The 14,749-nt window shown below is 44.4% G+C and overlaps 1 gene segment (V, D, J or C); it reads left to right on the top strand.

Moving 5' to 3' along the window:
* Nucleotides 1-12,146: 12,146 nt before the first annotated feature.
* Nucleotides 12,147-12,585, top strand: LOC112306087 (immunoglobulin heavy variable 1-3-like). The segment is given in 2 exon segments: nucleotides 12,147-12,192; nucleotides 12,278-12,585. Coding segments are annotated over 2 exon segments (354 nt in total).
* Nucleotides 12,586-14,749: the final 2,164 nt, after the last annotated feature.

Raw genomic sequence — 14,749 nt, 5'->3', positions numbered from 1 at the left:
CATAATTCTGGGCACGCAAGCCCACTTCGTGTTATGGGAACACTTTATCGGACCCAGTCTCAAAACTATGAGGACACTGGTTATCAGGCCCCTCCAAGGCTATGAGAACACTGCTTCCCTCAGCTACCCACACACACGGGTGAGGAAGCCAGAGTGCCTCCACTTAACCTACAACTTCTTTATGGGTGTCGACACATGGACAAGGTCACACAGGGAATTTAGTCTGAGCCAAATAGAATGAAACACTGTGCATGTGGAATATCACTGTAAATTAAATTGTGTTAAACTGCCAGAGGGTAGAAATTAGCAAGAACAATAATACCTCTACAGCACACAGATTTACCAGTCTCTTGTAAAATCCCCACTATCACAATGGGGGGTACTTGTCCCTCTGAGTTGAGTGGGGACCCTCACCCAGGCTCCTCATTTCTCTGTCCATAAGGGGAGGAGCACTTGTAAGTGGGGTGCCCCATGTTCTGATAAACCCAGACTCACCCCTGTCCCTGCACCTCTGAGAGAGCAGCTCCAGGTCCCTTGTCTCAGAAGTTTGCATTCACTGTTGCAGTTAACACACAGGAAACACCATGAATTTTGGGCTCAGATGGGCACTTGCCCTGATGTTTTTACATGTAACATTAAAAAGAATCTGGGGATTTGAGTTTCTGTGTGTGTATACCACTCCTAATGAAAATAACCTGTCCACAGATGCACAATATGAGTTGGAGCTAGGGGGCACCTGAGACAGCCTGGGGTTCTCTGAGACTCTGCTGTAAATGCTCTGGATTTAGTTTCAGTGACTATCATATAACCTGGATCAGCCAGCTTCCAGGAAGGAGACTGGAGTGGATAAGTGTTATTAAAAGCAAAGGCAACCATCACACTACAGAGTACACTGCATCAGTGAAAGCCAGTTTCACCATCTTAAGAGACAATCCCAAAAGCACTGCCAGTCTGCAAATGAGAGCCAAGGACACAGTTCTTTATTACCACATGGGAGACAACCAGAGGGCAAGCCTGTGTGAGCCCAGACACAATTCTGTGGCAGGAGGGTTTCAACCAACAGGGGGAGATTGGGGCTCATGGGTTCTGCAGGAGCAGGACATATGGAGGTAAATGAAGGCTTGGTTTCATCTCTGACCCAGGAACTTCCTCTCTATCTGACTTCAACACATAGATACCTAAGAAAGCAGTCACCACCTTGAGTCTAAAGTGGATGCTTCTCCTCTATCTAAATACACTTGGCAGACACGTGTGATCTCTGACGTGGAAGTCTTCCCCTAAATAGCTTTGTTGTGACAGTTGGTTTTGGTTTTAGTTCTACTGCATCACAAACTGTCCAAAGATTTGGCTGAAATCCATTTCTTGGTTTGTACATAGTTTGTTTACAGGTGATCCAGGCCTGTGAACTGGTGTCTCAGAAAGGCTGATTTCACCAAAGTGGGTGGGCACCCTCCACTCCACTGAGGGACTGAGTGGAACAAACAGTGAAAGAGAGAAAATTGACCCCTTCCCCCTGTGCCCTGGGATCTGGAGCTCAGACAGAAGTCTTCTCCTGCCCTGGGCAACCTGGTCCTCAGCATTCAGACCAGGCTTAGTTATGAAAGCAGCTTTCCTGTGTCTGCTGCCTGCAGCCCCAACTCATGGAACTTTGGGATGCCTCAGAGCCATCATGTGAGCATCAACTATTTATGAATATAAGTGTAAATACACATATTTTGGGCCAGCTTCCCTGGAGAACAGGACCCATGGTATCATAGAGCAGAGTTTGTACAAGTTTTCCCATCAGAGCACGCAAGTGTTAACTTGAATCAGTACCAGGAACATGGTGTACAAAGTGGAGGAATGGGAAAGGTTGGAGCAAGCCGGACATGCTTTGACAGAAACAGAAGAGGAAACTGGCTCAGGGCTTTATTTTTCGATGTGGTGGGAGAGAGGACTTCTGCTTAGAGTGGCTTGTGTGGTTTCATTCTCCCAATGGCATCTAAGGGGAGACCACAGTTTCTTAACAGATTTCCTCTGTGGGGCAGCTGGAGAAGGGGCAGGAAATACCCATCAGTTGTCAGCAGTGAAACATGAAGGAAATTAGAGTCTCACTACCTATTCCACCTAACAACTGTAAAATATGTGAACAGATGTGGGATAAGAAGTCATTATGTGTGGAGAGCCACCATGTATATAGAAAATGAAAACTATGATTATAAGTAAGCAAAGGATAATGAAGATGAAAAAGATGATGATGATGATGATGATGATGGGCTAAGACAGGGATGTTTGTCCTTTGAAACTATAGCTCTTCCTCCAGACACACCATCACTGTGGCTCCTCCAAGCAGGAGTTCCCTCTCTTCCCTGTAAGAGTTGAGATGTTTCATAAATGGAGCCCCAGTGAATCATACAGCTTGGGAGAGTCAGTGTGTGACCAGGTCAGTAAAAATACCAAAAGGGCCCAAGTCTGATTACTGGCACCTGTGACACTGTTACCTTATTTAATAGGCACTGTGAAAATATGTATGTGGGTAAAATGCAGTCCCCTTTCCACCCCTGTGCAATGACATGTTCCTTATTTCTCTTTATCTTTTCCTGCATAATTCTAGAGTTTCTCTTCCTAAGCAACCTGTGTTTATAATTACTTAGGTATCCTCTAAGATGATATAACCTCTATCATGCCCTGTGCTTCCTTCTGGGTCTCCAGTTGAAATGTCTTCACACTCATATGTCTAGTTACACTCAGTTCATGAACATGGGGCATATTCCTGTATGTGTCTCAAACAGTCCAGCATCCATCCCTGACCCAGTTCCAACGTCACCTGTAAATTGTGGGCAATTTTCCCAGCAGCAACTCCACTCCTGTTGCTAGAGCCTGTTGTCATCCCTATCACTACTGCTAGAACAAGGACAATGTAACCTACCCAGTTTGTGGGGATTTTTTGTAGAAACATGCCACAAAAAACATTAAAAGAGTGATGAGTTGACCTTCATTAAAATGAAAAGTATCTGTCCTATCAAACCACCAAAATTCCACTAAAAGAATTAAAAGACAATCCTGGACAGAGCATATACTTCCAAGGCATACGTCTGATAAAAGCGTTTCTTATACATTACGAATGTTGGAAAATTAAGAAAGTGCTAATATACATTTTTATTCTGCCTGAAAGATGCATGAACATTTAAAAGTGTCACCTATTCATCTAGTCCACAATTTCTTCTTATTCAGTAAGGTGAGGCTGTCCTTTCAGCTAATTCCATTGTGTCTCATAACAGGTGATCCCCTAACCTGGACTTATGCGTGGATTGTGTTCAGTAGAATAGATGTTCCCACAGAGGTCCCAGAAAGTCAAGGTACCTGACCACAGTCCCTCCCAATTTATAAGAGTTCCCTACAAGCAAATTTCCATTCCAGGTCCAGGGTACATCAACACCTGGGCTGTGGAGGCTCTAGCTCTCTCCTAACACAGGGCTAAGGTCTCTGGACAATCGATTATGCAATCCCAGGAAAGCAACTTGTACATACATTTCAAGGCACAAAAGAGCACAATGATTAGGAGGCATCCCATTGCCCCCATGACCCAGACACACAAATTCAGTCCTTTAGACCAAGGTTTTGGATTGAGCCATTCTAAGTTATTATACAGGGTCTGAAAGACCTCCTGCTCAGTGAGCTGTTCAATGTCCAGAAGCTGCTGATGTAGCTCAAGCTCAAGTTGATCGATTTGTCCCTTGATATTGGAGGAACATGCCCCTCGCAAACAATGTTGGAACTCCTCCCATGAGTGCTGACTGGAGTTCGACTTCAGGGGAGTGACACACAGCTTAGAGAAGTCTGGGTCACAAGTGGGTTGTTGATGAGTGACAAGAGCATCTTCATCATCTGTACTATTTCTTCTGATTTGTGGGAGTCCAATGGGATGGAAGTGGGTCATGGAGCAGAGTAGCTTTTTCTATGATATGGCTTCACCCTCTTCTTTGGCAGCTCCAAGGGTCCTTCTGGAGAGGAGACACAAGCATACCCTCTTCCCCAAGTTAATGAATCAGCAGTTCCTTTGTGGCTGGTGAGGGAGGAGAACCATTCATGATTCAAATTTTGGGGTTAACTGTATAGTTTGAATTGCTTGATTAACAAGTCTTCACTCAGCTCTCGTGAGCAAGGAGAGACACCTCCATGAGGTTAATTGGGTGTATCCTCTTCTATCAGTTTTACACACTTAACCAAGAGATTAGGGTGGTTCCCAACACTTGGTTGCCTCATTCAAATGGGCAGGGAGCACTGTGAACTAGGCTCCCAGCAGCAGAGTCTGAGAAACAGCCTGTTTTTAAAAAGTGTCACCTTTTCTTCCTCTGCTTGGAAAAACAGGCCTCCTGCTGTTTCTGCAGGTTGTAGTGAGTTTGAGCAGAGAGTTAAGTGCCCTGTTGTTCTCTGGACCTGGTAGCTCCTAGGTTTAGAATCTTCAGTGTTTCGAAAACTTAGATGCTTATTTTTTCTTCTCATTTTTTCTACTTCTCCTTCCATTCTGTGGTTATGCACTCTAATGTCCTTCCTTCCCATGCTGCACATGAATGTGGCACGTATCCTTTTCCTTTATTCCTTCTTACCCTTCTCCTTCACAATCCCTCACTTTCTTAATTCCTTCTTTCTCTTTCTTTTCTTTCACTTTTTTGATTCTTACTTTTTTTTCTTTTTCCCTTTTCCGTTATACAATCCTTCAACTTCTACAGACCACCTATGACTTACACAGACCCTCTTCAACTTACATAATCCTTCAACTCTACTAGCCCATTTTAGTTTGCTCTTTTAACTCATCCAGACATAACCAACTTTAGAATTGGTTTAGAACAACCCATGTTCAATCCTATATTATTTTCAAGATAGTATGCCCTAATTTTATACCTTTCATTACACAAACTATATATTTTTCCCACTTAAATTAAAATTCTCAACTTTTCGTGACAACAAAAGGTAAGTAATTAGCATGCTTTAGATTGACAAATTTATGAACACATTTCATAACTTTCATAAGCAGCTTTTTCTCCACTAGGAAATACATTTACATTTTTTATTCTCGGTGATTACTGCATTGCTTGAGTGTGCTCAAAAGTGAACTGTCTCGTTATCTAGTGCCCTTGACAACTTCAGGGAGGCTGGAGAAAAGGGAGGGAGGAGACACCAGGTGTGATATGGCTTGTTTCCAGGACCAAAGCAGTTTCTGAGCCTCCAGAAGAGGGATTCAGAGTGGTTAAAAGAAACATTTTCTCATTGTTTTTCTTCCTAGACTTTTTATAGTCTGAGAGGAGAACAATATCTTTTTCCCTCTTTAAAAATCAATTTAAATTCTTTCTGAGTAGAATCCTTATGAGGTAATGACTTTAGAGATCTCATTCCATTTACCAGAGGTTTAGCAAAACATTTTGAGACTGAGACTGAGCCGTTCCTTTCAAAACAGAAACAAAAACCAAATCTGAAGCAAAGAGAAAATTCAAGTTAACCAGTATTCTGCAATTAAATCCTCAATCCTCTAAGTGAGAAGCAAGCCTTAGAATCTTATCTCAGACCACCTGGTGCTACAAATGACCCTGACAAGATCTAAATGGCATGAAGCCCAAATAGCAGAGACACTATCTCACATAACCAGTACAGTGAATAACCTTTAAAGGCTCAAACGGCACAGCCCTAACAGCAGAGGCAAAAGATTCTATGGTTTTACAAAACAACAAAGATCAAATTGAGTTTCCAAAAAGACAAGAAAGAAAAGAGCCCTGGCTTTGCTTAACTAGTTCTGTAAGCCTCTTCTCCCTAGTATATCTGGAAGTGGAGGGAGGAGAGAAGACGGCACTGAAAGCAAAATGGCCACAAGAGTCAGGGAAGAACTCACCTTTCCCTCATCTTAGACACACCAGCAGCATAACCAAAAGCACTGGTGCGAAGTCCCTTACGTGGGATGAAAGGTACCAAATCCTGTCTTCCTAGGTGTGCCTGTCCGCAGTGATGGCTGGTAGCTTCTGTTCCTATTCAGGCAACAGCTGGGGGAAGAATTCCTTCCAGCAGAGCTCTCCTGGGCACTGTGGGTGAGAAATAAATCATCCCAGAAAAAAATCTTGCTGTTACTGTTGAAAAGGGGGTGACAATTCCTTCTAGTGGGGGATGGGCCAAACCCTCCTCCCAAATGGGTTTCATTGGGAATCATGTGTGTACATGTATGCAGTATACATGCATAGTTCATCAAACAATATCAAAAGTGTATAGTCATACCAAAACAGGTATTATCCATAGATAACAAGTGAAGGAACACAGAGATCTGTCATAGGTCAGGGTCTGTTAGTCATGCTGATGCCAGAGGGTCTTTAAGACGTGTTTTATGAGATAAGGAGTTTACTCCTTATGCCTTGAACTTAAACATCTGGTTTATATCAACAGGACTGTACAAAACAAAGCAGAGCAAGGTTCAAAGGATACAATGTACATTTCAGGCCTGATTCCCATGGGAACCCTCAGTGTTAGTTGGGTCATGTCTGCCACCTGCACTACCTGGTTTTCCAGGGAGACTTACTAGCCCTTTCAGAGCTTGCTCTCATGGGGCTACAGTCTCCGAAACCACACAGAGTGGTCCCCAACATGCCTCCCTCTTTGGTTCTCTCACAGGCACCAGGCTCCAGAGCAGCTGACACTCCACTGATCCCCCATCTCCTGCAATCACCTGTTCACCACACCCAGGCCTCAGGCACCTCCATCTGCTGCTGGAAATGAAATCTAATTTAAATTCACAGTATACATGCAATCATTCAATATTTGCCTTTTTAAAAATATATTTATTGATTATGCTATTACAGTTGTGCCATTTCCCCCCCCTAACTCCACTCCATCCTGTCCACCCCCTCCCTCCCACATTCCCCCCTATAGTTCATGTCCATGGGTCATACTTATAAGTTCTTTGGCTTCTACATTTCCTACACTATTCTTACCCTCCCCCTGTCTATTTTCCACCTATCATTTATGCTACTTATTCTCTGTACCTTTCCCCAACTCTCCCCCTCCCACTCCCCTGTTGATAACCCTCCATGTGATCTCCATTTCTGTGGTTCTGTTCCTGTTCTAGTTATTTGCTTAGTTTGTTTTAGTTTTTGTTTTAGGTGTGGTTGTTAATAACTGTGAGTTTGCTGTCATTTTTACTGTTCATATTTTTTATCTTCTTTTTCTTAGATAAGTCCGTTTAACATTTCATATAATAATGGCTTGGTGATGAACTCCTTTAACTTGACCTTATCTGAGAAGCACTTTATCTTCCCTCCCATTCTAAATGATAGCTTTGCTGCATAGAGCAATCTTGGATGTAGGCCTTTGCCTTTCATGACTTCGAATACTTCTTTCCAGCCCCTTCTCACCTGTAAGGTCCCTTTTGAGAAGTCAGCTGACAGTCTTATGGGAATTCCTTCGTAGGTAACTGTGTCCTTTTCTCTTGCTGCTTCTAAGATTCTCTCCTTTTGTTTAATCCTGGGTAATGTAATTATGATGTGCCTTGGTGTGTTCCTCCTTGGGTCCAGCTTCTTTGGGACTCTCTGAGCTTCCTGGACTTCCTGGAAGTCTATTTCCTTTGCCAGATGAGGGAAGTTCTCCTTCATTATTTGTTCAAATATGTTTTCAATTTTTTGTTCTTCCTCTTCTCCTTCTGGCACCCCTATAATTCAGATGTTGGAACATTTAAAGATGTCCTGGAGGTTCCTAAGTTTCTCCTCATTTTTCTGAATTCTTGTTTCTTCATTGTTTTCTGGTTGTATGTTTCTTTCTTCCTTCTGGTCCACAGTGTTGATTTGAGTCCCAGTTTCCTTCGCCTCACTATTGGTTCCCTGTACATTTTCCTTTGTCTCTCTTAGCATAGCCTTCATTTTTTTCATCTAGTTTTTGACCAAATTCAACCAATTCTGTGAGCTTCTTGATTCCCAGTGTTTTGAACTGTACATCTGATAGGTTGGCTATCTGTTCGCTGCTTAGTTGAATTATTTCTGGAGCTTTGAAGTGTTCTGTCATTTGGGCCATTTTTTTTGGACTTTGTGCTTCTGTTACTTAAAGGGGCGGAGCTTTAGGTGTTCCCCGGGGCGGGGTAATGCTGGTCACTGCGCTGTAACGCTGTACGTGGGGGAGGGGCTGAGAGGGAGTAATGGTGACCGCTCCACTCTCTGCTGGTTGTGAGTCACTCCCTCCACTACCCACAATCAAATTGGGTCCCTCTGGTTCTGGTTCCCGAGTGGGTGGGCTTGTGCATGCCCTAGGCCCCTGTGGGTCTCTCCAACGACCTCTCCTGTGAGGCTGGGAGTTTCTCCTGCTGCTGCCCCAACCCCCACGGGTGTTTTCAATCAGAGGCTTGAGGCTTTATTTCTGTGCGCTGGAGCCCTGGGTTATGCGGTCTGCTTCGCTCCCCGCCGTTCGTCCCGGTTTATCTGTGCATGAATGTAATGTCGAGGGGTCTGCTCGTGGTCAGACTGCCTGCCCCATTCGTCCCACACTCCGCCAGTCTCGGTCCCGCCAAGGCAATGCAAGTCCTCTCCACCCCGGCTGCCTGTCTCCGCCCCTCCTACTGGTCTGGATGAATGTTCATTTTTTTATCTCTTTGGTGTCGGACTTCCTTGCCGTTCGATATTCTGTCAGTTCTGGTTGTGAGAGGAGGCGCAGTGTGTCTACCTACGCCGCCATCTTGGTTCTCCCAATATTTGCCTTTTCATCACAGCTTTATTTCATAGAGCAGGATGTCACCTAGTTTTGACCATGTGGTTTATGCAAGGGCTTCCTCTGTTCTAAGGCTGAGTGATATTGGCCATGAGTATATGTTTCTCCATTCACCCACTGATGGAGACTGAGGTGGTTCTTACGTATCAACTGCAGTGAATCATGCTGCAATGAACAGGGCAGTGCAAGTACCTCTTCCAAGTCCTGATGTTTATTATTGAATGACCATCTAGAATCTGAATGGCTTGGTCCTGCAGGATTTCAAATTTTGAGGGAGGGGGAACCTACATCTTATTTTCCATGGGGCAGTACAATTTTATTTTCCTTTCCAGAGTGTGCAAGGGCTCCCTTTCCGCACACACTCACCAACACTTGACCTGTTTCACTTTCCTTTTTGTCCTTTCTGTTAGCTGTCCTGCCAGGGGTGAGGTGACTTCCTACTGGGACTTTGATCTGGAGTTCCTGATGACTAGGGGTCTGCTTGTGAGCCTGTGGATAGATTCATTCATTTCTGGGTCTGCACTGTTGTCATTTTCTCCATTTGATTCATTCTTTTGGTTTCCATCACTCACCCTCAGTTACCTTTATGATTCTGAAATCTGCTCACCATTTCCTATTAGCATCTAACAAGTAATCCAAGTTGATTCAAATTGAGTGTGACAATCCCAATACCTGAGTCCCACGGGAATGCCATTTGCAAGTACGTCCATTAGGACCTGGTGCTGCTCTTTGGTACTCCCATAGGTTCTAATGCCCCCAGACCTGCTAGGCAGAGCAGTGGCTCCAGGTGCCCTGCTGTGCTGTGTCATGGGTCACTAATTTGTTCTCATAATTAATTAACTCAGCTGGAACAGGAGCTCCCTCTCCCTGCTGCTAGACTTTCACTGTGGATGTCTCTGTGAATCAGTTAGGGGTGCTTCTGGAGACTTTGGAACATGATATTATTGTAGAAGTTTGTGTCTGCCATTGGCTGGAGAGAATTCCATTCTTTTAGTGACTCCTGATTGTGTTCCCTTTTTGGTGTGGGTATGGCCCCTTCTGACCTCCCTGCAGAGCATCTTTCTGCTCCTGCTTGCCCAGCTGCATCCCACCCTTATGATGATAGGGAGGTGCTGAGTGTGGGTGTGGGGCTGGGACAGCAGCACTGCTGGACCTGGGACTAAGCCTTATTCTTAGGCAGGGGTGTACCCAGTTCTGAGCTGTGTCCTTGCAGCTTTTCCTGTCCCTCAGTGTCTCTGAGCCTCTTCTGTAATGTTCTAGATTTACAATGTTTTGCCATGTATACTATGCACCCATGTTTTTGGACCAAACTTTCATTTTAATATTTTATTCAATATCTATTTATTTGTACTTAGAGACAGCACTGATTGTCATACTCCAAACTATTATTGTGCATATGGAAGTTGTTACTGAGGTCTACAGTTAAGCTTTTAAGGCATAAGCATAAATAAAATAATTAAAAACATTTATATAGATACAGAATTAGCACTACCCACATTTAATGTGCATCCTTAAGTTTCACTCAAAAGTTCAGGGTGAAAATGTGCATTAAGCATGGCAAATTATAGTACATTAACTGACTTGATAGTAACTCCATTCTGCAGGTTCAACAAAGTAAGACTAGAGTGGGTAGGTCTTATTAGAAGGAATATAAAGTCAGATGACCTCTTATGCTGCATCTGTGAGAGGCAGATGCTACATCTAAAGGGATGATTCACAACATTGTCAAGGTGCAGACAGACACCTCCATGCATTACTGTGTGAGAGACTCAGAGAAATAAAGTAAGTGTGATCCCATACACCTCCTTGTGCAAAGACAAAAGGACTGAACTTCACAGGGTTCTCAAGACTCCAGAGTGAAAGTGAAAAAACAAAACAAAACAAAACAAAACAGTTACTGTACCACAAAGACTCTGACCAGCCAGGACCACTTTTCTGGGTCCCCTTTTCATATCATCTTCTGCTTCTGTTCCTGGGGAGATGCTTTTCCAGTGCCCTCCATGGTCTTGCCCTCATGTCTACTGGTTGTGTCCTCTCAGAATGGGGACCTGTGGGCTCTAGGTCAGTGATGTCCCCCCACATGTCAGGTCAGAGTTGGCTACACTGACTGGCCAATGGTCCTCTGGGTGTGACCCACCTCAGGGCAAATGAGAACTCTTCTTACGTTGACTCTGCAGGTCCCAGGTGCTGGGAGAAAAACCACAGGGGCAGGCACTCTCCTGTCTTCATGTCAATCATGTTTGCTTTTGGTCTGTTGTCACAGCAGGTCACCCACTAGCTTTGGCTCAGTGTCAGAGACTGTGCATGTGCTAGGAAGTGTGGAGAAGGGAAATCTTGACTTCAGTACCATGAAAATTATCACTGTGTGTGTGAGAGATTTATTCAGCAGTAGATGGGCACTGAGATTAGGGCTACATGCAGGGATACTCAGATAGGACCTTTAAGCACAGGAAACTGAGCACATCACATACTCCCAAGGGCCCACAAGATTCAGGGCTCAGGAGGAATTGACTGAGTCAGTGCATCATGTACCTCCCAGGAAGAAGCTCCCTGGTGGCTTCAAAGAGCCCTGGCTGTGAGGTTCCCTGCAAAGTCACTTCGGTTTAGTAAGGCCAAAGCTCTGTGGCCAGAGATGTCAAACCACACCATGTCCCTGAGGGAGAATGTGGATTCAGGGATCAGCCTTTAATTCTGGACTAGAGATGCTAAGAAGTGAACACCCTGTGAACCAAGACAGAACACTCCATTCAGGGTACAGGATAGGAAGCAGGGGGGTATGTAATACCCATGAACTCAGGTCTGCTGCCCTGGAGCAGGTGCAGAGGGGTTTGGGAAGGGATTTCTTGTGAGGCAACGGGTCTTGCTCTTTTCATGAAAACATGCGTAATATGGTGGGAATGAGGTGACTATAAGTATCCTATTCCAGCAGAGAATTTACCAAACTAAATAAGACATGAGAACCTCAGGCAACAGGGGTAATATTATGGTTTCTTTATATCTGAACTGCAAGGAGCTGGGGACAGAGGTAGTCTATTAATTCACTTGGTGCAGCATTTTGGGGACACACTGATCCAGGAAGGAGATTCAGGCATTAAAGCACAGAAATATTCCAGGTGGTCTCTGTGTCACTCCAAGGTGGGTCCTTAATGAGGCACATTTGCTGTGGGGGCTTGTTCCTTCGTGGGAGAAGTTATGTCTCCACAGAGTTCAGGGGTCTAACAGGGGACACATATTTTACAACCTAATTACACCTGGCCCCTGAGTCTTCCACTGAAAATGTTCCCTGTGTTCTCTAACTTCTCTCAGGGCTCTGCCTCATATATATGCAAATGCGAAGAGGGAGACTAGGTTAAATATGGGTCTGTCTGTGCCCTGAGAGCATCTCCACAGACACACCTTCCCCTACAGACGTCCTGATGACACAGCCCCTCACCATGGACTGGAGCCTGAAAGCCCTTTTCCTGGTGGCAGTGACTACAGGTAAGGGGTCACCAGTTCCTGGGTTGAGGAGGGTGCCAGGGACTGTTGATGGGCATTTGTACAAATTCCTGTCTCCTCTCCACAGGTATCCATGCCCAGGTGCAGCTGGTGCAGTCTGGGGTTGAGATGAGGAAGCTTGGGGACTCAGTGAGGGTCTACTGCAAGGCTTCTGTATATACCTTCACCAGGTACAGGATGCAGCGGGTGTGCCAGGGCCCAGAATGTGGGCTTCAGTGGGTGGGGCCTGTTAACTCTAACAATGGTAACTACACACAGAAGTTCCAGGGCAGAATCACCATGACCGCAGACAAGTCCGCCATCACAGCCTACATGGGGCTGAGCAGCCTGAGAGCCAAGGTCATGGATGTGCACTACTGTACACAGACACAGTGAGGGGTTGTCACAAACCCCTGCATGAACCCCCTGCATGAACAGCTGTGACTACCATGGAGTGCTCTGTGTCCTTGAACACAAAGACCATCTCAGCAGAATGTGCAGTTGGAGGTTTGGGTTGGTTTCCTTTTCACTTAAGAGTTTTCCTCAGGGAACCTCTCTGTATTCTTGATTCTGTGCTCACCTCTAAGCTAGAAAAGTCTGTCGTAAAGAAAGGCAACCTTCTCTCATAGACAAAAGGCAGTGGGTCTCTTTCAGCCACTCTTATGCCCAATTCTAATAAGTCATCATCTGACCATCATCAGCTGAAAAGAATCAGAGACTCTGCTGGACTTGACAATGCAGCCCAGCCCCACACAGCTCAGTGTCCAAGCCAGCTGGACAGTGGGCACGAGAGACATATGAACCTATCACCAGAGGACAACAACTCCAGATGATGACATTCAGTGACTTCATATTATGCTCACACCAAGAATAGTTGGCATCACACGAGGCACATTACCCACAACAGCTTGGTGGCAATGTCCAGGCTGATGAAAAACTCACACACCCAGGGGACATGGAGTGTATATCACACATGTAGTTGAGATGCATGGAATAACAGGAAGAGCCCTTCAGCAACTCAGCGGGGCTTTGATAGAGCCAGGAAAGGAGACTGGCTCAGGGCCTTTATTTTGTTGAGTTAATGGGAGAGTGGCAGTTCTGCTTATAGGGGCTGTGTGGTTTCAATCTCCCTGTGACATTTGAACAGGAGACCCAGACTTTCTTCTCAAATTTCCCATGTGGGGCAGATGGAGGAGAGGATTGCTGGAGTCTCCATTTGTCAGCAAATGTAAAATAAAATAGTCTCACACCCTATTCCACTTTACAATGATAAAAAATGAGGAAAAGATTGAGATAATGAGCTACTGTGTGTAGACAACCACAATGTCTACAGGGAATGAGAGAAATGATTATAAGTAAGCTAATGACGAAAATGATTATGATTATGATGATGGTGGTGATGACGATAGTGGTGATGATGAGAATGATGATGATGATGAAACAAGGCTTTTGGCCCAATGAAACAATGGCTCCTTATACAGAGACACCATCCCCAGGGCTCCTCCAGTCAAGAGCACCCTCTCTTCACTGTAAGAATTGAGATATTTCATAAATGGAGCCCCAGTGAATTATGCAGCTTGGGTGAGTCATGGCATGACCAGATGACTAATGGACTCAATGGTGTCCGATTCTTAATTCCCTGGACCTGTGACATCATTAGCAAACATATCAGAAACACTGAAAATTTGAATACGGGTAACAATGATTCCTCTTTCCACCCCTTTGTAGTGACATATTCTTGATTTCTTTTGATCTGTACCTTCAGAATCTTAAACATTTCAATTTCTAATATACTCCTGCTTATGATTATTTAGGGATTTGCTAATATGACATAGTCTCTCTCTATCATGTCCTGTACTTCATTCTGGTTCCTCACTGTAGCATTTTTTAAACCCATATTTCTAGTAACACCCTGTTCAAAGAAAATCAGCGATACTTCTGCCATGACTTAAAATAAGTACAGAATCCACCCCTTGCCCAGTACCAAAGTCACTTGTAGACTTGGGGATAATTTTCCCAACAGCATTCCACTACTGGCACCAAAGCCTTTTCTACTTGCTATGGCTACTGTAACCAATAACATGGACAATATAGGCCAACCTTTTCTGGGATTTTTTTTTTTTGTAAAAACAACTAATTAAGTAATATATATATATATATCTCCCAGAAAACACCGAAACATTGATTAAGGGAATTAAAAGACAAGTCTACACAGAGAATGTATTTCCAAAGCATGCACCTGATGGGAGAATGTGTCTATTATACATTAAGGGCCTTACATGTTGTGTGGGAAAACCCAGCATCCTCAGACAACAGTGGGCATCTCAGAAAGATGGTACAGGGAAGCTGAGAGTGAGGATTTTCCTTCAGGGTTGAACTTCCCTTTTCTGTGAGCAAACTGTGCTAGGAATTCCCCTCATTCCCCTCCCTATTCACCCTGATATCACTGCAAACAGTGGACTGAGAAAACAGTTCACTTAAGCCACTTTCATAAACACTTCACAATCCATGGTGCACAATATAATTGCTACTGTTATTTCCAATATTTTCTCCATGTAGA

The sequence above is a fragment of the Desmodus rotundus genome, chromosome 10 (genome assembly GCF_022682495.2).
Source record: "Desmodus rotundus isolate HL8 chromosome 10, HLdesRot8A.1, whole genome shotgun sequence".
Classification (NCBI taxonomy): domain Eukaryota; kingdom Metazoa; phylum Chordata; class Mammalia; order Chiroptera; family Phyllostomidae; genus Desmodus; species Desmodus rotundus.
This window is presented reverse-complemented; position numbering and strand designations above follow the sequence as displayed.